Source organism: Atractosteus spatula, chromosome 1 (assembly GCF_055471065.1).
Source record: "Atractosteus spatula isolate fAtrSpa1 chromosome 1, fAtrSpa1.hap1, whole genome shotgun sequence".
NCBI lineage: Eukaryota > Metazoa > Chordata > Actinopteri > Semionotiformes > Lepisosteidae > Atractosteus > Atractosteus spatula.
Window position 1 is genome coordinate 67,670,414 of NC_142706.1, and position 22,948 is coordinate 67,693,361.

At 37.5% G+C, this 22,948-nt stretch overlaps 1 protein-coding gene across 5 annotated transcripts in view; it reads left to right on the forward strand.

The window, feature by feature from the left end:
* Window positions 1-22,948, forward strand: part of prom1a (prominin 1a) — a 102,178-nt gene that overhangs the window by 64,155 nt on the left and 15,075 nt on the right. For all 5 annotated transcript variants that reach the window (XM_088917979.1, XM_088917981.1, XM_088917982.1 and 2 more), the window contains exons 5-13: window positions 11,978-12,098; window positions 13,021-13,084; window positions 14,058-14,147; window positions 17,124-17,341; window positions 17,613-17,687; window positions 18,707-18,770; window positions 20,575-20,734; window positions 21,021-21,173; window positions 22,088-22,211. In XM_088917979.1, coding sequence (XP_088774105.1) covers window positions 11,978-12,098; window positions 13,021-13,084; window positions 14,058-14,147; window positions 17,124-17,341; window positions 17,613-17,687; window positions 18,707-18,770; window positions 20,575-20,734; window positions 21,021-21,173; window positions 22,088-22,211 — 1,069 coding nt within the window. The remainder of the gene's footprint in view (window positions 1-11,977; window positions 12,099-13,020; window positions 13,085-14,057; window positions 14,148-17,123; window positions 17,342-17,612; window positions 17,688-18,706; window positions 18,771-20,574; window positions 20,735-21,020; window positions 21,174-22,087; window positions 22,212-22,948) is intronic.

The following is a 22,948-nucleotide window of genomic DNA, read 5'->3' on the forward strand; positions in this document are numbered from 1 at the left end:
AAACTACAAATGTGACACCAGTTCGCAATAAGGGGAAACAAATCTAAGCCAGGAAACTATGCACCAGTGGGTCTTACTTCACTTTTGTGACTGAAAACAATAGAACTGAACAAGAAGGATACTTGCACAAGATACATTGCACAAGAATATCATTTTAAGAAAGATCAGAGTAGATTTATTGAAGGTTGTCAATTCTAGAAATGACTAGAAAAGTCACATTCTAGTCTGTTTGGTGGCACGTGTGAAACAAAGGGATTGGTTTCTTGCATTTATACATTTTGATTAAAGGATTTATATAATTATAGATAATAGGGTCATTTCCAGGAACCATATCTGGGATAATACTTTCCTAATCATCCAACAGTCCACTTAAATTGCCTTCAGAGAGACTACCAGAGCCCTTGTAGATACCTTATGGAGATATCTAGTTCCCTGTGTATTCTTTGTCCAGGGGGCACGTTTCTATATGTGTAGAATTTGTCCAGAAGTTGGTCAATTCTGGAATCAGGTCTCTTCCTATTTGTCAATTATTCTAAAATAGGTGCAAGTGAGGCTCTCGTGCTAGATGGTGACTCCAGTGTGTGACTCTCGGCAGCGAAAACAGATCTGGCTGGCTGGGCTCATTGTAGTTAAGATTTGCTGCTGTGTTTTGAGCCAGCTCATTTCTCTATTCTGTTGTCAAGGTATCGTGGACTGATATGAAAGATATGGAACTTTCCACAGCTGAGTTCTGGTGTGGTGATAGGCTTGTTGCAGACTGGCTCATAGGCAGACATTTGAAGGAGAGTGTCACCGAGGGTATTGTGTGAGGAGGTTTTCTTTTGGAGGTGGAGGATATGATTATTTTTAAGTGTTGTATTTAATTGTGTGTAAAACTAATTTATTAAAAAGTAAGATCTTGTTTAACCTAGAACACTTTGAGCATGTAAAAAGGCCAGTTGATAGCACTAAAGCGTACAACATAATAAATTGAGATTCCCAGTGACCTTTTGATAAATCCATCAGTCAATTTAAATAATCTTCACATTAATGAACATGCATGGCTAGATATCTGGTCGAATGGGAAACATTTTAAGGGGGGTAACTTCTGATTGGGTCTTTGTAAGCATTAGTGTGCTGCTGAACTAGTGCTGTTCCTAGTCTATAAAGCAAGAACGGGATGAGAGGCAGCACAGAAACAGCATTAAGCAGATAATCATGATCTGGGGAAACGCTGGACAAATTAAACTGATCATTGACTAGTGCAAAGTGATGTGGGGTACAGTAATATAAATACCACATGGGGAATCTGAGATGCAGGAATGTATTTGTGAAAAAGATCTGAGTGTTCGTGTAGATTGTTCCCCAGTACGTCTTCAGCAAAACCTTGGGAGGAGGCAATTTAAAAGCAAATTGAATGCTTATGTGGCAAGTATTGAGGAATTTAAATCCAACAAGGCTAGGCTCGAGCTTTACAATGCACAGAGATGCTTTAATTTTGAATATTGTTGGGTTCTGGTCACCAGACAACAAAGGAATTAAAAGAGTTCAAAGAAGAGCTACAAGAATGATTTATCGTCTCAGGGAATTATTATATATAGATATGTTCAAGTAAATCTCTTCAATCTAGAAAAAAGGAGATTGAAGGAAGATTTTATCCCAGTACACAACACCCTGAAGGATAGAAGTGGGGTCAAACTAGGGCAGAATGTCCCTCTCTTGCCACAGTTGAAACTGAAAGCGAGTTGATAATTATTTATAGTTATATAGTGCTTTTTCTGGACACTCCACTCACTGCTCTACAGGTAATGGGGACTCCCCTCCACCACCACCAATGTGCAGCCCCACCTGGATGATGCGACGGCAGCCATAGTATGCCAGAATGCTCACCGCACACCAGCTATTAGTGGGGAAGAGAACAGAGTGATGAGCCAGTTAATTGATGGGGATTATTAGGAGGCCATGATTGGTAAAGGCCAATGGGAAATTTGGCCAGGACCCCGGGGTAACACCCCTACTCTTTTTGAGAAACGCCCTGGGATTTTTAATGACCATTGAGAGTCGGGACTTTTTAGTAAGAATGCAGATTGCAAAAGTTTGCATCTCATCTGAAAGACGGCACCTATTTTACAGTATAGTGTCCCCTGCTGGCCCCACTAACACCTCTTCCATCAGCAACCTTAGTTTTTCCCAGAAGGTCTCCCATCCAGGTACTGACCGGGCTCACACCTGCTGAGCTTCAGTGGGTTCGGTTAGGATAGAGTACAGCAAATTATTAGTTGCACAGTTGTACGTATCTAGAACAGTTTTTGCCATCTGGTGAATGAGGCTGAAACTCGGAGATCCTTGAAGAAATAGGTTGACAGACTTTTACGTTCAGGTGGCTACTAAGTGGCCATATGAGGAGCAAGAAGACCTCCTCTCGTTTGTTTCCTTTCTTATGTTATTATGTTTTTCTGCCATTTATTTGTGGTTAATCAACAAAAGGCACAGGTCTATGGTCCCCTTAATCACACACTTTACTGGTATAGAATGTAAGCAACAAAAAATCATTACGGAGATAAAAGCTGAAATTTGCTTAGTCGTTTGAACAATGAGTTTAATTTAGATAGTAACCTGCCAGGTAAGGTTGTGTGTATCAGCACTGCTATTTTTACTCACAAATCCTTCTGAAGCTACCAAATGCATTGACTTTGCCACTAAGCCTTTAATAAAAAGCTGCTCACCTGCTTATTTACAGTATTTTGTTTTGGAATTATTCCAGAAGATATCTTATATAGAGTACAGTGCCTTTGTGACTTACAGCACAGATGATCGATACCACAATGTGTTTTTTTTTAGCAGATATTAATGAAAGAAGGCTTGATCCTTCTAGCCGTGGCTTAAAGTCTTTCTAGGAATCTGGACAGCTAGAGGAAGGATTTTTTGAAACTGTATGAAAGCCAAATTTTCCCTTAATCCTGAATCAAAGCTCCGAATGTATTAATGCCCTCTTGGATTCAGTCAGTCTATATTTAATTTTAAGGCCTAGGCAGAAATGCTGAAGCAGGTAAACTTGGAGCAGAAAAAAAGAGACATCTTTGGAAAGGTTTGTGTACCAAGAACTTTCAAAGATTATCCTGCCATACAATTTCTGTTGCTGTATCTTTCACAATAGTGTGAAATTATTTTAAGGCCCATACAATCCAGTGTGATTGCACGAGAAATGTTTCAGTTAAGAGGAGGCTGTTTGGCTCTTCTTTCGCATTTCATTTTTATTAGTTTATCAAATCATGTTGACCTCTAAATTTAGTCCTCTTTGCACATTTCCAATGACATACCTGGCTTCTTCATTGCTGATGCTGGAATTGTTTTGACTGAAATTAAACTGAATTTAAGATGCCAATAAGAACTAAAAATAGGTCATTACTTTCCGACAATTTCAAATTGTTTCCCAGAAAGTTTTTTTTTTTGTATTCTAAAATGTAAAAGGTTCTGTAATTACACATTGGTACTGAAGGTTAACTATACTAAATATTTATTATTGCACAGTTCATTTCACAATCAGGGTTGTTTTTAATGTATGTATTATAGTTTTGCACTACTGCATTAAAATCTAACTCTAACCTTAGGTTAATTTATTTTCCATAAACTGGTTTATACTGATGAAACTACGTACACCTCTTACAAGTTTTAACAGAGCTCTGATCACTACTCTGATAACATTTAAAATCTTTTAATGACAATGTTTTTGTGCTCTCAAGTACCACTTTACTTGAGTTTACAATTGTAACTCTACTTATTCTCAAAATACGATTGATATTCTCCACAAAGCCCTCTATTCTTTTACATCACTTTCCTTTTTCTAACCAAAACAGATTTGTCGCTGAAATTGAAATGAGAGATTGTCTCATCTAAATTATTGGAACTAATTCCAAGCAAAAATGTCAATATATACATATATTAATTCATTAAGAACAGGTGGTAGGGGAAGATCGCATTTGTGAAAAGCTAGCATATAGGTGTATTTAGGCTAGTATTATCTTATGCAAGACTATTTACATTTTTATAAGCTATTAAGTTTAGTCTTTTCAGAATAGATTGTAGATTATTGCAAAGTTTCAGGTAAAGTACAGTGGAATACATTCCACTGTACTTTAGACTAAATAAGACCCAAGGTCTTAAATGTGGAGATGATTCTAAAACTTGGCTAGATGGATACTTAAACATCTTGTTCCTACTCATCTGGTATTAAACACATGGGTGTTTGACAGAAACTGCCCTCGCTCACTCTCCTGCCAAGAGGAGAATATGTCCGACACCAGTACACTCACCTTCAGGGTGAGCAGCACAGTCAAGAGGACGCAAGGGTCTGTCGCCATTTTCCCAGCAGTTCTGAGGGTCGCAACAGATACTTCATATGTAGGATGCTAGGATGAACTGTACAATAATTTTTACATTTTAGTTTTGTGTGTCTGTTTTCCAAAACAGTAAATAACATGGTGGACACGATATTCTAATGCTCTTCTTCTGTGTGAAAATGATTGCTTCTTTGAGGTGCTCCGGGTTAAAAAAAAGCAAGGTACATTTGTTACAGCAAAGAGATGCTGAACCAGAAATAGGTTCTTAATTGGAATTTTGATAAAAGTCATGTTTAGTTGTAAGTAATCCTTGTTCCTATAAACTTGTTCCTGTATTATTTTATGTTAAGAATCACGTCCTCTTTCTGTTCAAAATCTGCCCATTTTGCTTGCCTGTTTTTTTTTCACCCATGCAGTGTGAGCAGAATTACAGCCAGCTGTCGACCTCTTTGTGGAGAGAATTATGGCTCTCGAGGCCTGGTTTTGCCAGTAATACCTTAAGACAGCTGAATTAAAGTGATTTTGGTTTTATAACTCGGTGAGCTTATTCACCTCCTTAATACTGACTTCTCTGTACATCAGTGGCAAGATATGTTTGACCAAAGACAAATTTTGGTAGTCAGCACATCTATCATAGTTGATACTCTCATATACAGTAAATTATACTTTTCTACTCTTTATTATTTACTGTAAGAGTGGCTAATGTCATCGTCATTTAATTTGAGAAAATTTGAAAATTTTCTAGGTTTACCTTAAGACATTACTAGTTGCTCTTAAAAACACTTCACATTCAAATTAGTGCATGCATGGCTTTCTAGCAACTGGAGCATGACTTGTGTGGGAATGATTAATACTTCGGGAATGATTCCACTTTAAAGTCACGAAGACTTGGTTAGTTTTGCAGCCATTTTGCAGGTATTATTTTACATTTTTCTTTCCCCTCAATGAAAAGAGAGTATTATGTACAGGTTTACAGTCAATCCAATAGAAAGATGATTTCAACGGAAAGTACTGATTTAAGTTTTGTCATGATTATGGTTAGTGATGGTGTGGCTTTAATTAGCATTGATTAATATTGGTCTGGGTTTTTTTTGAGAGAGGTAGCCTTGTGGAAACAAGTTAATTTGCTTTTATAAAAAATATATTTTGTGCTCAAGAACTCCTGTGGTATTTTGACAGTAGTACAGTACATCCATAACAAATCATACAGATACAGTTATACAACTTAAATATGGAGATCTTAACTGTTCAGTCCTGTTTATATATTAACTTGCTTCTATTCAAAAACACTTGTAAGCAATTTTGAAACGAACCTTATTCTAGGCTTTTGTACACTTTTCGTAATTGCTGAAAACAAAATGTTTTGTTAATTAAAATATCTACTCTTGAGTCTGATTGCAGTCTATCTTCTGTTTTATGATTTGTAATGCTAAATTTCTTCTTTAATGCACTCAGTAGTGCCTAGACTTGAGAATGTGAAGACTGATAACTCATGTTTTCCTTTAACCTGAATATCTAGTCAGAATTTCAACACTTCATCAGACAGTGGAGCTGTGAAGAGCAGTTGAAAAGCGTTTTAGCAGGGCGATAGCATCACTTACTTACTTTGAGTTAATTTCCTGAGAAGTTTGTGGATCATGTATTACCAGCCACTTGCTGTTGGTCCCCTGATGAGAACTGTTGCTCAATATGCAGCATACTGAAACAAGTGTCTTCTAGAAAATAAGCTTTGTGTTACTTGCGTTGAGCTGATTTTCATGAGACTCCACAGGTGCTTAAGAGTGTCTGAGACCCTTAATCTCTTTGAGATGTTTCTATTTCTCTGGTTGTTAAATTCAAATGTACTTTACATACATAATTTATAAAGATCAGTTTGAATCTTTTTGTCCAGCCAGTGTAACACAGTCTGTTACAGGAAGTGGAATCTGTATAGTGTCAAATCCTCCCATGACAGGAGACCCAGTCTTTCAGTTTCTACTCTGTCTGGGGAGTTTTACAACATGGCTGTGAAGCCATTGGTGCTGGAAATGGATGTCTATCAAAGTGCTGGGAAGAGGGAGGACTTTAGTTAAGGATAATACAAGAGGACTGAGCCTGTTACAGAATGTAATGTCAACTTGTCAAAACCTGAACAGCACGGAATTGTGAAAATAAATCAAATGTTAACATGCTTCATGGAACGTACATGAAATTTATGCATTCAATTTATTATCTTGATGCCGTACAAGTTGAAGTGTTCAGTACTCCTTTGTACACTGTCAGTACAGTGATATTCAAATAAAGCTAGTAATTTATTAAACGAGCAGTAGATTTTATTTTACCCATCTGAGTGGGCTCTGAATGTTACCTCATTGGTTTCTATTTAAGGATTAGTAGCTGGAAAAACTGACCTAGTTTTTTAAAGAATAACAAGATATCAGATATTGATCTTACTTTTTTTTCTCCTCATGAACAATGAATGAGAAATGAAGACTCAGGATGAAACTGAATTTAGCTATGAATTATTCTTCTTTAGCAGAAGTTTGCTTTGGAGAGTACAAGTGTCTATTCAAAGTCTTATGATTGCAAGTATGCAGTTTATGTGTTGTCAGATGTCCTTAATTGATTTGTTTTTGTTGCCTTAAAATAGCAATTGAATAAATTCAGAAGAGCGATTCCTGCAAAAAGGAGTAATTCTGCTGTGGCTTCCAGCTATTTTCAGGCAAAAATATGCATCTTTTGTTCTGACACTCTTCACCAATAAATCGGATTCTTAGCCAGCAACGTCTTTGCTTACAACAGAAAATCCTAGATGTATTGATTTCTTTGTGAAATACTGATAAATTTAAATTAAATGTTCAGGTAAGCGGTTGCAATAGTAGTTCTCTGCATCAAATTACCAGATTCGAAGGTCAATCTCTGTCACTTCATAATATTGGATTTGTTCTTAGCGCTCTGCTTAGAAATATTGGTGTGGTCTTGATTTTGCTTTAAACTTTGATCCCCACATTACAAGTACTGTTTGTGCATCTTTTTTCATTGTAGTGAAATTGCCCTTATCAGGTTCTGATCCTGCCTGACCTGCTGCTAAACTGATGCTGAGAGACCTCATCATGCTATTGATTTATCTAGGAATGACAACTAGTATGTTTTTCTTAGCTTGCTCCTGTCCTCCCAAAATCAGTCGGGTGTTTGTTACTCCTCTGTTGCAATAGCTGCTCTAATTACCTGTAAAATACTGGGTAGATCCTAATATTTTCACATTTTTTTTCTCCTTCAGTATTTTTAAAATGCAGAAAAGGCATGTCTTTACTTTTTAGTATTTAATTGGTGTCTTTTTAAAAATGTTTTCCTGCCCCCCCCCTTTTTTAGTCCCTTTTCCATGTTGATCTTCACTTTGACCTGTTCCTTGAGTTCAGAGATATGAAATCTATACAAATATATATGCTTTATAAATCAAAGCACAGTTTGTTTTGTGTATAAATGTAATATATAGGCGTTCAATTAACCAATATATATTCCACTTGCATGTTTAAATTTTTGCTTAAGTTGAAAGGTTGTGCTTTGTTTTTAATTTTTCCTTTTCTTGATATTACGATGCATTATTATGAAACGGCATTTGATCATCTGGCATGGAATCATCAAGGCTGTTCAGGAACACTTTGGTTTCTGCAGTTAATTTATCAGTATGATCTGTATCGAATGTAACAGTCCCAATCCAGCTGCTTATGTGCAGGCTGGCTCAGTGATATTGCCTCAGTTTGCACTGGGCAAAGATCTGCTCCTTCTTACCATTACTGGTTGTTCTTTCCCTAGTACAGGGTGTTGCGTTAAATATCGGCTGCATTGCTTTCTTTTCACTCTAGGAACAAGCAGAGGTAAGTTTTACACCTGAAAATGAAAAATACAGAAGACCCAACACAAGCTGTTGGCGGTAGAGTCCTGTTCAGGTGTGCGGGGGGGATGACTATGGGAGCAGGGATAAGGAGCACAAAACGTAGAATGAGGGAGAGGGGGGCTAAAGAGATGTAACTCTGGAGAATTCATTCCAGGGAAATGTGTAAATAAATGGAGTTCATCAAGGACAGCTAGACGGTAGGTGTGAACCTTTTTCAACGACAGTTTTAGTTTCTTCCAGAATAGGAATCTGGAGAAGCCAGCTCCAGGGGTGAAAGTTTCTTTTCTATTTTTTAGTGTTAAATGTGAAATTAACTTTGTTCTTTTGTTACTCTCTCATGCTGACAGGGCTCCTCACCCTAGCCTCATTATGGCAGCTTTATTGTAGAGGGTAAAAAAATCCTTTTCCAAGCTGTCCAGTTTCACCAAACATTTAGACAAGGCACCCAATATGGCCTTTATCTACTTTTGTATGTGCCGCTATTTGTTCTTCTATTAGGCGCTATTGAAAGTTCTTGGAAAGAGATGGGAAAAGAGCTGGGTGAATGGACTGTTCTTTGTGACTGCTCTAGTCTTCAAAGCACCTTTGTTCACTTGAGACGGTGTTGCTGACCCTGTTCCTCTGTGCGGACAGCAGGCTTCCAGATATAAATCTGAATAAAGAGAGACTACAAAAGGCCCTTTGTGACACTGCGTTGTGGATGGCTTCTGTGGTACAGTTCCCTTTTTTCTCTTCAGCAAGGACGTGCTACGTATCAGCATACTTGTCAGTCAACAGCTGAAGAAACTTCAGCCTTCAGTTCCACTAAGCGCTAGCAGTGGAATCAGCACAAAAGCAATTTCCCTGAAGATATCATTAATTGTTTTTGTAACAAGCACACACGCTAGACAGGCAAGTTATTCACTGTGTTGTTTCTCAAGGTAAGTTCTGTATCAGTAGTTTCTAATTTAAGCTGTTAAGCCATCACTTTATAGACCTGTAAATGTAAATTTTTTCTAGCTTCACATTTTACAAGCAAATGATCCCATTAATTTATGAAAATCTATGTGCCGCCACTGTAAAAATGTATACAGTTTGCCGGATACGTTTAATAAATCAAAGCCACATTACATGTAGCCACAGTAGTACAACAAGTACAGTCCCATAGCTTAATCCATTTCAGTGTTGTAAAATGCCTTTTGAAGGAAGCTGTGCATGAAATGTGCAACATAAAATTTATCATCACCTTGTACGCCCATCTGAGGAAGGCTTTACAGCTGAAATGTTTTTTACTTCCATCTCTGTGTTGAATTTACTTGTTGTGTTGGCGCTTTGGTATTGTTAATACTAGTTAATTTTCGTTTCATATGCAAATATAAAACACTACTTCTCCTGCTATTTTGAAGCTTTGCACCTGACTTGACAAGCCTTTGTATGCAGCAATATTGAACACTGGCTGGCAGGCAAATTTGAAAAGTAAATGTTAACGGTTTAATCAACAGGAAAGCAATTTGAAGCACTCGCAAGCTGACGGATTTCATTTGTAATTCTGACCTAGGATTTTCCATTCATAGGAAAGGTTACCACTTCTAATTTGGTAAAGCAGGAAGTGGGACCAGTAGAAATTAGATAACCAGCTCAGTGATAACAAATGAAGTTGAATTATTTTCATCATTAAGCGATCATTTTGTGTTTTTGTATGCAGTTTTACAGCTGGATAAAGGACAGGCCTCTGTTTTCCTCTTCTTTACTTTGAGATTTCCCAGTCCATTGGCTTTGGCATGTTTGCCTAACAAAGGATTTGAGTGTCTAGTGGAATTCTTTGTCTCTTGTTGTTCGGTAGACCTGTGGCATCACTAGACGGGGAATTTCTGTAACATATTCACCACCACTGCAGTTACTGAGTCAGCCCACATGCTCACAACAGCAGGACCTTCAGAAGCTGGAGTGTGAGAATGAATAATTCCGACTTCAAAAAGAGCAAAGAAAAGCTACATCTGTATCCCAGAACACTGTTGTACAGCATGGCTATCATTGGCATAGTACTGTCAGGTAGTGCACTATGTGAGAGACATTTAGCCCGTAGCACAGGGGTATTTTCTTCTCACATTCTCTTAAAGTACCATTGAACAGTCAAAGCACTTTAGTCAAATGTACTGAATCACTAATACATTTTAGCTTAAAGGAATTTGTGATGCTCATCTGATATGCAGGTTCTTTCAGTATAAAGGAGACAGGTCGGGTTGCAACACTGTGATTCCTTATACTATAAATAACTTGCCTCCTGGTGGTCTGTGTACATACAGTTTTGAGAGAACTTGTCCCTTGCTGTAGTGTAGAACCTTAAGTTCATTCTAAAATTACTCTTTGCAGAGAGACAGACATATGTTGCACGTGACATTTCGGGAATAACTGAAAGGCAAAAATAGCCATTGTGCCACGTGTGGAAATATTTTGTAGGTTGTAATGCATATGCCGTGATCACATCTAACCTCACCCATTCATGGCAACAGCAGAGAGTGGCCAGGGCTGTCATCAGACTATTAAACCTTCTTGAAAAACTGCTTGGATTCAGAGCACCGATGAGGGGATGAGCATTCTCCGGAAGATAGCCTTTTTCGTAATTTAACTTATTTTAAAATCTTCGCTTAACTGCCCTGTGACTTCTAACATCCTCTACACTCGAAACAATTGGGTGATTCTCCTAGTCCACCGTGTTAAAAGCCCTCAGCTCCTAAGCACAAATAGAAGGATCCAGAATTACGATGACTCCTTTTACTGAACATGGGACCATGTTCTCCTGCCCTATGGTGATCAAGGATTAAGGAGATAATGACTCTAATGAGCTTTTTCAAGGCATTTATTGTAGAATATCAGCATTTCGGCAATCTCATTTCTCGGTCAACCTATTATGCCCTGTATTTTGGAAAACATTAAATATTTTTAGCTTTTGAGTGTCCTCATAAGAAACTAAACTGTAAGTATTTCCCTGTATTTGCCAGGCATTCTGATATACCTTTTGTTTCAGTGTTTTTACTAGGTATTTGTTGATTCCTCTTTTCTGGTTTGCATTTTAAATAAGAAGTACAGTGACATCTGCTGGCCGGTTAATGTAACAGTATTCAAAGAGCTACATAATATTTGAAAGAATAACATCACCATCATGTTTTAAAATGTATTTTGATGCATTGCTGTATAAAACAAAAATATTGTAAGTGAGAGGTGGCCATTTGGCCCATTTAGGTGCAAATCGCTAACTAATCCCAAGAAGCTCATCCTAATGTTTTTTTGAAGACACTGGATAAAGGACTTCAGGATCATTATCCCAGTCACTTACAAGGTCTTATAGAAAATCACAGTTTTATTGAAAACAAATCTGTTTTGTAAAGGAAGACTTCAGCCCATGCAGAAGGGCGTTGCAGTGTTTTTTTACAAGATTTCCAAGTGTAAACCAACATGATGAATGTTTTCAGTGTTTCTTGCAGGTTATTGATAAGGGTCGGTTCAAATCCAAAAAAGTCTTACATGTACCACAGAGCAGACAACTAACTATTGGTTATCAAGGTTTCTGTATTATTTTAGGGTTTTGGGTTGTATTTGTACGCTACAGTTAGACGTATTAAGAGACTATCATTTTTACCAAATGATTGTTTTCTGCCGATATCCAAAAAAGAAATTCCCTGACCTTTCTCAAAACATTTTTAAACATTTTAACGCACGCATTTTTAATCGTAGAACAAACAATGCTGATGTCCAATTCTTGTAATTCCTGAAAATGAAAATGTTTGCTTTTTTTCCCCAGAGTGGGCGTTTTGTGTGCGTACGCTGCCAATCAGAACCTCAGCACTCAGCTAAGGGGTGTTAGGAGACTTGTCAACAGTAACTTCAAAGATCTGAAAATGTTTGTCAATGAGACTCCAGCGGTAAGCCCTTACAGCTGTGCAATGTTGTATGCTTAGTTTTTGTAATAAAACTTTAAAATGACTGTTTAGAGAACATATTTAATACAGTGTTGGTTTCATTTGTTCATGGTTTATTAATGGCATCATTTAGTAGATGCCTGCCTGCAACAGTTTATCAATTAATGTGGTTTCAGTAAAACAATTTTATTTTTTAATTGAAACATTTTAGCGTTTTATTTCCCCGGGTTTCACTTTTTTTGTTATCATTATTTCCTCACATATGGTTTAAAAAATGCAGGGATTATTTCCATGTCAGCAAGAGAGCTATATATAGATAAGTACTCTTATTTTCACCTGAGGAGCCTCATTGGCAGATGATCCTAAGCTCTTCAGCCTAATAGAACTTAACCCCATGTATCCCTAACCATTCTCTCAAGTTGCCAACTTGTAGACCTTGCTGTGATGATGTCCCAGATTGACTTGCAGTGCTTTTATTAACATATGACTTATTTTTCAGTCTGTTCTATTTTGTCATTTTGTGTAGAAAAGTGTGCATTAAGTACATTACCCTAGCATAGACATTACCAGTGGGTGTTCTCCTCCCCCAAACACAGAAATGATCAAAAGAATTACCAAAGCCCTTGGTTTTTTATGTTTAAAGTGGATGTTGAGCACATCTAAATGTCCCTCTGAAGCATACACAGTTCATCTCATTTATTGACAACATTAGATTCTTATTTCCCACGATAAGGTCTGAAGCCACTCTCTGTTCAGAGTGGAGTGCCCCTTAGTAAGCAACTTTATTTCTACTTAGTCAATAAAGGAACCTAACATTTCAATCCAGTGATCTTAACAAACAAACCCAGTTATCCTCTGCTTTATTTTAATGTATTAAAAGGTAGTGTTCTGCCTCTGTTTTAACATCAATTTGTTTATATTTCAGCAAATTGAGTACCTTGCTGCACAATATAATACTGCCAAGAACAAAGTCCTTTTTGACCTAGATAGTAAGTAGACCTCTTGCGTATCTAATAATAGAGACCTCTTGCGTGACATAATTTCTTGACAAATGTTCATGTTCCTGTTTCTGAATTGTGTCTTCAGGCATTTTTGGCAGTAAATGACTACTGGATTGTTACCGAGTCCTCCTGCATGGAGTAACCAAAATTAAACCAAGATATTGTAGAGTATGATGTGTTTTCATTTGTCTTTAGAACATATTTTTTTCTTGGCTGTTCATTAAATGTTTTATATATGTCATGTATGTGGCTTTTTCCAGAGGCCTCTAAGCTAATTCTTTCCATTTGGTAGTGGCTGCTGGTGTTTTTATACAGATTGGTACTAAACTTTGAATTGTGCTTGGCAGGTGAATCATAGAAATTCTCCTTTTGTACAAAAAACTGATCATTTATGCACAAACATGTTTAGAATAAACGTTTTTTTTTAATAATTTTACATTATAAGCTCATTGACCTTTTGAACTTTACCATGAAGGACAAGGTGAAAATGTTAATTTAACCTTGACTTAGTAAAATATATGAAGTAAAAACATAAAATATATCTTCTTTTTTATTCCAGTACATTTTGCATTAGTTATGATTTTCGGATTTTTTTTATTTTAAAGGAGGCAGTGTTATTCTTAAAAGACTAGCCAAAAATCGTGTTCTACAAACACTTGAATTTAAATAATTTACAGGAGACTGCAGTTGTCTTCCTCCAGTTCACATGCTGTAAACGTTTAAACAGGCCTATGGAGTTATAAAAAAAAAAGACAGGGGTTTCTGCATTTTTTACTTCACTTTTTGGAGCTAATAAAGAGAGCTACCAATGCAGAAAGAGATCTTGAAAAATCACTGCTCTCACTTCTTTCGCTAATCGGCAACAGCTAACAGTCTCCTTAATAATACTTTAAAACCTTGCTCTTTACATTTTTCTGTTAATTTGCATCTTTTCATGTGATTTTCTCCTCATCCTCTCCAGATATAGGCCTGTTGCTCGGCAACAGCATCCACCAGCAGCTGGGAAAGGAAGTACGTCCTGCGCTGGACGGGGCGTTAAGTATGGCTGGAGGTAAGATATTCATATTACATATTACTAGTCCACTAGTTCATTCTGAAACTTGATTCTTCGTGGAATTTGTGAATTGTGTGGTGCTCTCATTTCACATGACATGTTGAAACGACTTTTATCTTAAAATTTGATAGCTGTTTTATTTTGCTTTGCAATCAAACTGACTTCTTTAAAAAATCTAGTTCCTTCTTTTTTCAGGGATTTGGTTGTCGTTTTTTGTTGCAAAGGAAATTGGCATGTGGAACAACCTTACAGGTCTAATCTTAAAATACCTTTAAGTTAAAACAAACCGTACTTAAGAATTTGAGAGTGATTTGATAATTCCTTGATTGATTGGTTTTTAAAGTGAGCTCAGTTGGTCTCCTTTATATATTTGGAGTTAGTAGGCCCTTGAATTCCTGTAAATGAGTAATTAGATTTCAGAAATACTTTATAGTATCTGTCCATCTTAATGGTTTGTATTTGTATTTTGCAGTTCCTTTTAAAAAGAGTACTAAAAATTGGTTTTTATCTTTGACATCAGAATGTGCTGTTGAAAGAATTCAAGAAGCAGATCCATGTAATTTTCTTTAAACATCTTTTTATGTTACCTGTTATGCAAACTTGAATAAAGTTCTCAATTCCCACTTACAAGCAGAATTGCCAAACTGCCTCAGAGGATCAGCAAACAGAAGGCAGTATGGTTTCCATCTGTCAGTCTGGAGCTTTTCTAACATTTCCTTTCCCATGCTGAAGTCAAAAATAACTTTGTCTTGGCTTATTTGGTCCTTTACTGGAACAACCTTTCTTATTCGTACCACCATCTTGCTGTGCCTCCTGGTGCCAAGTTCTCCCATCCTCCTGTCATATTCTTATCTGTCATAATGGATCACATAACAAAAGGTGTAACACGTTCCTTTTCCTCATTTTCCTGCTGTTATAATTGAACGTAATTCTCCATTTTGATACACTTTTAATACACCCATGTCTCACTATAGGACAGTGCAAATGCAAGGACTGTAATACCACAGCTGTACATCAGATCCTTCTTTCTGACTTGCCTGAAAATGTGTCAGACATGGTTTGATTTTTATTTCAGCATTAGGTTTTCTTAAAGAAGCCTGTATCTGTTTAATATTCATTTTCTAAAGGTAGAATCTGTCGGTTTGTCTTACAAAGATATCTCAAATCGCCCAGAGCCAAAGAGAAATTATTCCGTCTATCTGTCCCTTTCGCTCATATCCTTTGGGCATCTTGAGCTCTGCCCAGACTCGCTGATATCTATAGATATCTGGCATCTCCCTCTAGGTTGTGTGCAGGTATACAGTACTAGGCAGTAACAGAGAGTTTTGGTTAAGACTCTGGTCAACCTCTAAAGTACTGTGGGATCAAAACCCAGGTGGGACATTACGGTCATACTCTTGAGCAAGATACTTCACTCACATTGATCTAGTAAATGCCTTTCTCTAGAAATGGATCTCTAGATCATCAGTGTAAACATTAAACTTGTTAAAAACTTATTAAAATAATTTGTACTTCTTAGTTTCCTTGAGCACACAGATTTCATATTTTGCAAGTGTAATTGGAGTCACTATGGATTTTTACTGTTGCCTTCACGCACACTCGTTAAAATGTAAAGAACTATCCCACTTCATATTCTTTTCTTTTTCATTTTCTTAGTTTTTCCATCATTTCTTCAATTTTTTTCTTTTCCTTTTGGCTCGAAGTCAAAGTGGAAAGGGCTATCAAAGGTAACAGTTACTGGAACCCGACAAGTGCTGTGAACTGTGAACCTACTTTTGTGTCATTTTTAAATGTGGTGTCCTGTCTTGTTTCAGTTCTTCAGTGCGTGACCAGTACCAAATGACAAAATGTAGACAGTTTCTATTGATTCGTATTTCCCACTGGGCTGGTCAAAACCCACCATATGAATTACAGATAAGAGGGAAAAATATATATATATATAAGCTTTATAGTCTTTATTGTCATTTTAAGTTTTGAAAGAAAAGTGTACACAGCAGTTCAAGATTTTAAATGGTGATCTGTTCCATTCAACATGTACATGTGTTTCTTATTTAGACAATCCTGAAACTTACTAGCAAGTTTCTCTATGTAGCATGTCAAGTCTGTGATTGTTAGATGTACATAATTGTGTTGTACACTATTGCAACCTCAAAGGCTAGAATCCTAACTTCTAAATTTTGACTCCTGAATTTATTTGTTTGAGGTATTTTCATACTTCTGAACAGAGTTGAAAACTGCAGCTATAAAGAGCAAAAGCATCAGTATTACTTATTTGATTTGAAAAAAAAATACATAAGGAAAGTGTTATCACACATTTCCCTTACCTTTCATAAGTCTGTTGACAAAACAACATCTTACTGATATTCTCTAGCAACTAAATCTTCTGAATCTAAGAGAAATTGAAGAAATTAAAATAGAAATGACAAAAATAAGTCTTGAATTAGCCTAAATGTTTTTAGTTCATACACACGGGCACAGAATATGCACATTTATTCCCCTTTTGCTGTTGCTTTAATGGGTGCTGCTGTAAAATGGACTGATTCACAGTGTACAGTATGCAATGTGTTTGGTATTCGTCCGGAGAGGGGCAGATGGTGATGAATCCTGATGCTTGCCAACATCCACAAATATGCACATCTGGTACCGATTGATCCCTAATTGATTGTTACATTGTTTTTCAACCAAAACGATAGACACAAAATTATCTGTTCCAGGATTTTTTCCTTTGACAGATGTTTTTGTGTTGCTGTGGTGTAATAAAAGACCAGTGCATGAAACAACCATAGTAATGCCCATAAATGAGTGCTAGTAATTAAGGCCCTTTGCATATGGAATCGCCAGTGTCTCTCGTCTAGAGACGGCTGTTCACGATGGCAGAGATGTGGTGGGTTTTGACAGCACGGCCCCTGACTGTCGCAAGCTTGCGGTTGAGGTGTGGAGTCTAACGCCCTTTGCCTGTCCCGCTGTGCGCAGCAATGAGGGAGACCAAGGAGGCGCTGGAGAACGTCAGCGTCTCGCTGGAGATCCTGCAGGACGGCACCCAAAAGCTGCAGCTGAACCTGAGCCACGAGAGATCCAGCCTGAGCAACACCCTCAACGACCCCGCCTGCTCCGCCCCCGGCGTCTCCGACACCTGCCGAGCCATCAGGGGCACCCTGGGGCAGCTCAGCATCAACGCCAACTTCTCCGGGGTACGAGCTTGTGGAGCCCCCGGTGTGCGACTGTCATCACACAGTACTGTACTGCCTTTGCTTTCTGTCCCGTCCTTGAATCAGGGATCAGGTCCTGTTTACAGGCTTAGAAGCCCTCTGCGAAGACAGAAATAATACTGTTAATTACAAATCAACGAAAAAAAACCCCTAGTTTTCTTGGGCTCGTGTAAATTTCCTTTGTGATTCATTTAATATCTATATTTAACATTAATTTTGCAATCTTTTAAATAGAATTATGCATATTTTTCAGCTCCCTGGTGTGAATACACAGCTAGTAAATGTGAATAACGTTCTCAAGACTGACCTCAGCAACATCGTTCAAAAGGTGAGCATTCTTTCACTGGTAAAAGAATAAATAAATCACAACCTTGACTAATATCTTACTTGAGCCTTCACCCATGTTTTATTTCCTGTTTTGTTCATTTAAATAAATTCCAATGATGGGATAGAAAGTCTGAGCATTTTTCTTTTCTATATTCCAGAAAGCGTTCCTTTTCACAGTAGGATTTGGGGTGTTTAAAAACTGCAAGGAGGCAGTTGAAAAGAAAATAATATTGTCAGCACAGGAGCTTTGTAATCTTCCAGCTCTTCATTCTCTTTATGCAAATCCAATTCTAGCTCCTTCACTTCTGAGTTGTCCATTTGGCATCCTCAGTTGAGTTTGTACCCCACTTTACACTCACAATTTCACTGTTCGCTCTTTGATATCTTTTCACAGGAAAAGGAAAATTCCTTGCAAGTGAATATGTACAGATCCGATTGTTTTTTGCACAAAATGGTAGAGAGCTCCCTGCCTGTAATGTTAACTTGCATTGAATTGTACCATTTTGTGCTGAATAGTTTTCTTCTATAAAGTATTATCTTGTATATATGTTAATATCATTGGCCACTTTTTCATATTGGACCTTCTGACTCTAATTTGTGGACTGTTTTGTCCACACATTTTTGTATTTTGCATGATTTTTTATATATGCGTATAACTTTTTGTAAAGCTGATCTGTGTATTCTTATAAATTAACTTTGCTTTGCTTTTACCTTTTCATCTGTTCCACCCCCATGATGTGTTGATGTGGCAAAATCCAGAATATTTCCAGTAGGACTTTTTATAAACTGTTTCATAAACGATTTTTACCACTAAAAAAAACAGTTTACAGCCCCTTTGATACAGCACACCAGTAGATGTCCAAATTAAGACTTGCAGCTTTTCCTTTCAGGTCTGAAAAACAAGATGAAATGATGGTTTACATCTTTGTATTATGCGAGTGTAATTATACCTTTCGTTCTTTTCCTCATCCACTTGAACTGATGTGTTTGATATTTATTTGTTCTTGTATCCCCTGACAGGGCTATTCAACATTTAATGACACTCCAGGCATGGTGAAGAACCAGACAAAGAATGTTGTTTCAGGTAAGTGAAATGTTGTCAATTTGTATGTTCTTGTTTTCATCGGGGGCTTTCAGCACAGCACGCAAGTTGTAATTATGTAACACCTTAAGATTTTTTCAGCTCCTTCTAAAGCAAGACATCTGGTTTCAATTGTATTCAGCCACAAAACACCTCGCCTGTTCCAAATAGCAAATTCCTCTTCAGTTTGACATTCCATCAAATTTTTCTTAGATTTATATGCTGCTTACTCCCTGCTTTCTAGTGGATACTGAGAAACAAAACATGTGTTTCTGTATCTTAGCCTAAATTCCTCAGGCCCCAGTCCCTTGACTTCAAAGTTGTACCATTATTATTAGTTGTATCATTGTTGCTTTGTCATGGGCAGTGACCACAAGCACTGACTTCTAAGAGTACATTTCTTATTTCTGATATAAAGACATGCAGGTACAAGCATATTCTGCAAACATAAGTTGGAAGACTGTGATTGAGATCATACAGTATGTTATATGTAATAACCTCAGAAAGTAGAGAACTTCACCTTGACTTTGAATATTAACCTCACAGGATTAGTGCAAATCCAGTAATTGGAGATCTAGGACACTCTTAACAATGTTTTAGCGAATTATTTTGTTGTTGAAATAGTCATTTAATATTTCACCCAATCATCTTTGGAAAACAAATAACACAAAAAGATGTAACCTGGAAATAAATTTTGGTGGTTAAGATATTTTAAACAGTGTGGAGAAGTGTTTTTGTAGGTTGTGGATTCAAATCCTTAATGCTCTTTTACCCTTGAACAAAAATGATCTTTTAAAATGCCCAGTTGTATAAATGGTTACAAACGTTTACAATTTACATGACAATTGCATGACAGTAATTATTAAACATGCATAATGTAATATATTTAGTGATTTTAGGGAAGCAAAATCCAAATTCTACACTTTTTTCCTCCAATAATACTGTCCTTTGTGCAACTCAAACCAAAGAGACTTTGTTCTGTTTTCATGTTTTGTAACAGACAATGTGAAGTCTTCCCTGTCATTAAGTGCAAAACTTTTGAGGATAAAAGGGTGGCTTGTGTTTGCATTTAAAAACCTGGTTTGTTAACTTTTAAGTAACTGTTTCATTTAACTGTATTTTGTGTTTTTGTTTTTTGTATTCTGTATTTGTGGGACCTTGTAAAAAATCACAGCCCTGCCTCGTAAGTTTCTTCGCATATGTTAACAGAATAACAGTCGGTGGCCCACTGTGATGGTGTTGTGCGTTAGCATGTGATTATGCAGTCCTGGTGTTTTGTCATCTTTCATTGCACCCTTCCACTGACATCAAACACAAAGTGACTGGTATATTCTGTAGAATACTAGGAGAATGTCTTGAGTACTTTGTGTGCAAAATATGATACTTAGGCATAGTCAAGAAAAATGTATTGTTTTATGTTTTTTTAACTATATCTGTTGTATGTGTGTTTACATTACACACGCATATATCCTGATTGTAGTAGATCCATAATTTAAGCATTTTTAGCTTGTTCTCCCTTAGATCAAAGTTCTTTCACTGCATGCTAGGACAATATAGAAGTTGTTCTATATTATTCTGTCATTTACATGTCCCACATTTCTCACTACAGTACTTCTGACAGCAGTACTGTTGTATTGCTCTATTCTGCAATGTCGTTCAGCGAAGCTAGTTTCATCCCTGCTAGTGTGGTATTTGCATCCTTCTGACAGCTAACCCCATGAATCCCACAAGCCTTCCGCTCTGCGGTATGTATTATTGATAGTTCTTCCTCTGGCAGCCGGTCAAGACCAGTGTTTTCCGTTTGCAGGTGTCAAGGGCATGCTGGATAGCATAGGATCCAATATCTCCAGCTTCTCTAAGCAGTTCCCTATCCAGAGCACCCTAGTCAACTTCACCCTGTACATCAGCCAGAGCCAGGCAATGATCGAGAACTACTACTCCCAGATCGACCAGTACGACTTTTACAGGTATGAACAGCGTTGGCTCGAGAGACTTCAGCTTTCCCAGGGTTTTCAAATCTGCCACGGGAAGCGTGCCTTTTAAGGACTTTGCTTGGTTCTCAGCTTGGGGATATGAACCTTTTGCGCTAAATGGGCCTGATGGGCCAAAACCCATTCTGTAATTTTTCTTATGTTCTTTTTGAACATAGTGCCCCTCAGCCATTCTCGTCATCCAGCCGTTCCTTAATTTCCGAGACCGCGGAAGGAGTCTGCACGCTGTTGATCTGTTTCCCTTCTTCGCTCCGTGCTGCAGGTGGCTGGGCTGTGTGGCGGCGTGCTGCATGGTGGCTCTGATCCTCGCCTTCAACTTCCTGGGCCTGCTGTGCGGCTCCTGTGGGCATGACAAGCAGGCATCCCCCACTACCAGGGGCTGTGTATCCAACACTGGGGGCAACCTGCTCATGGCGTGAGTAACCCCTCGGTTCAGCTCTGGATAACAGCTAGCAATTCTCTCCGAAGGCAAGAAAACCCAGCTGGCCGAGAAGTCCTGCAGTACCCCTTTGCTGCTTTAAAACAGTTTGTTTTTAATTTCTGTGATCCTTGTGTTTGCTGTGCTTGAGTGCGCAGTTTTACGTGTATGTGATGGGAAATTTCATTTCTGGGTAGAATTACTTCATGCAGTGCCCACTGGGTGTGCAGGTTCAACTAAAGGCTTTCCTGAGCCACATGTTCGGAGATAAAAATAAGCATTTTGCAGTGCTTTTAAAAATGTGCTTCAGAGCCTTCCATTCACAACTTTGAGGAAACTCTTCAGATCCAATGTTGAAAATGTTGAAAGCAGGAATTCTATTCAGAAATCAAGCGTATCGGGAAGAATGGATTTATTAATATTTGTTCCAAAAAGGAAAATGATTTTTTGATTGTTTAAAGGAAAAGGGTTATTTCTACACTGTTCCACCTTATGGCTACAAAAAGCATTCATTTCTCACTTATTTTGCCTTTGAATATTTTGCTTGCTTGCGAGCAACCAGCTTATTTGGAAGTAGCAGAATAAGTGGCCTGTTGTATATTGTATCTGATGTTAATTATGTGTGCCTTCGTTTAGATTGCTTTCAGATGTATTCCTGCTGTTTATATAGACCACCTTTAGATCCTTAATATGTGCATGCTGCTAACAAACAGTTCCTTACATTCTCTGTTGCAAGCTCTGTTAGTTTGCCAGGACTGCAGTGATTAAATACATAGCTTTAATTAAATGATATTAGCAGTAATACTAGACATTAATGAGGGTTTATGAATGGGAAAAAGAAAGAGATCTTTCAGTACTGAAAGTGCATTTTTGTAATTGATTGTGAAACCTGTACCTTATTTTTCTTTCAGTGGTGTAGGGTTCAGTTTCATCTTCTCCTGGGTGCTGATGATCGTGGTGGTGATCACCTTTGTTATTGGGGGAAATCTGGAGAAACTGATCTGTGAGCCTTTTGAGAACAGAGAATTATTTAAGGCAAGTCAAAAGAGTTGGCACAGTACTCCCAAGCTTGTTTTACAGTTTAAAGGATCAAATGTCATTTGCTGTGAATTTGCAGAAACCATTCATTCACTTAGAAAAATTGCTGTGCTTTACAAATGCACAAAAGAAGTGTTCATTTGAACAGGTATTTTTAAATGCATTTGTGGCACCTTGAACCCTATTAGAGCAATCACATTTTTAATAGAGTTTTTTATTGGTTTTATTTTTTTGTAAATGCATGCTCAAAATATGGGAAACTTTTATAATGTATTTTTTTTAATTTATGAAATTCTTTAGTTTTAGGAGATAAAAACAGGCACTGTGATCACAGTGTGTGTATAATATTTTGGTACCATTACCATTAGTCCTATGCCTGCGTGTATTAAGATTAAAGTTCAATTCCTCTGCATCATCATAATTCTATAAGACAATTTCAGAAAAAAAGATATTTAGTGCAGTTACTGTAGCTAATGTTGCACACAGTTTGACTCTTTTTACAACGCTGTGGAAAGGCATGAGGAACCAGCGTACTGGTTTCTGATTCCTGTCAGAGTCACCATTTCAGTGATATATTGTAAATGTACTTTAAGGATGCTTTACAACAGCTTTGAACCTCTGTCTCTGGGGCTCCTCTTAACCAGTAAGCACTAATCATACAAATTCCTGACCATACACACAGGCATAGTGGCACATGAAACTTCTCAACCATGACACAGAAACCTGCATGCTCT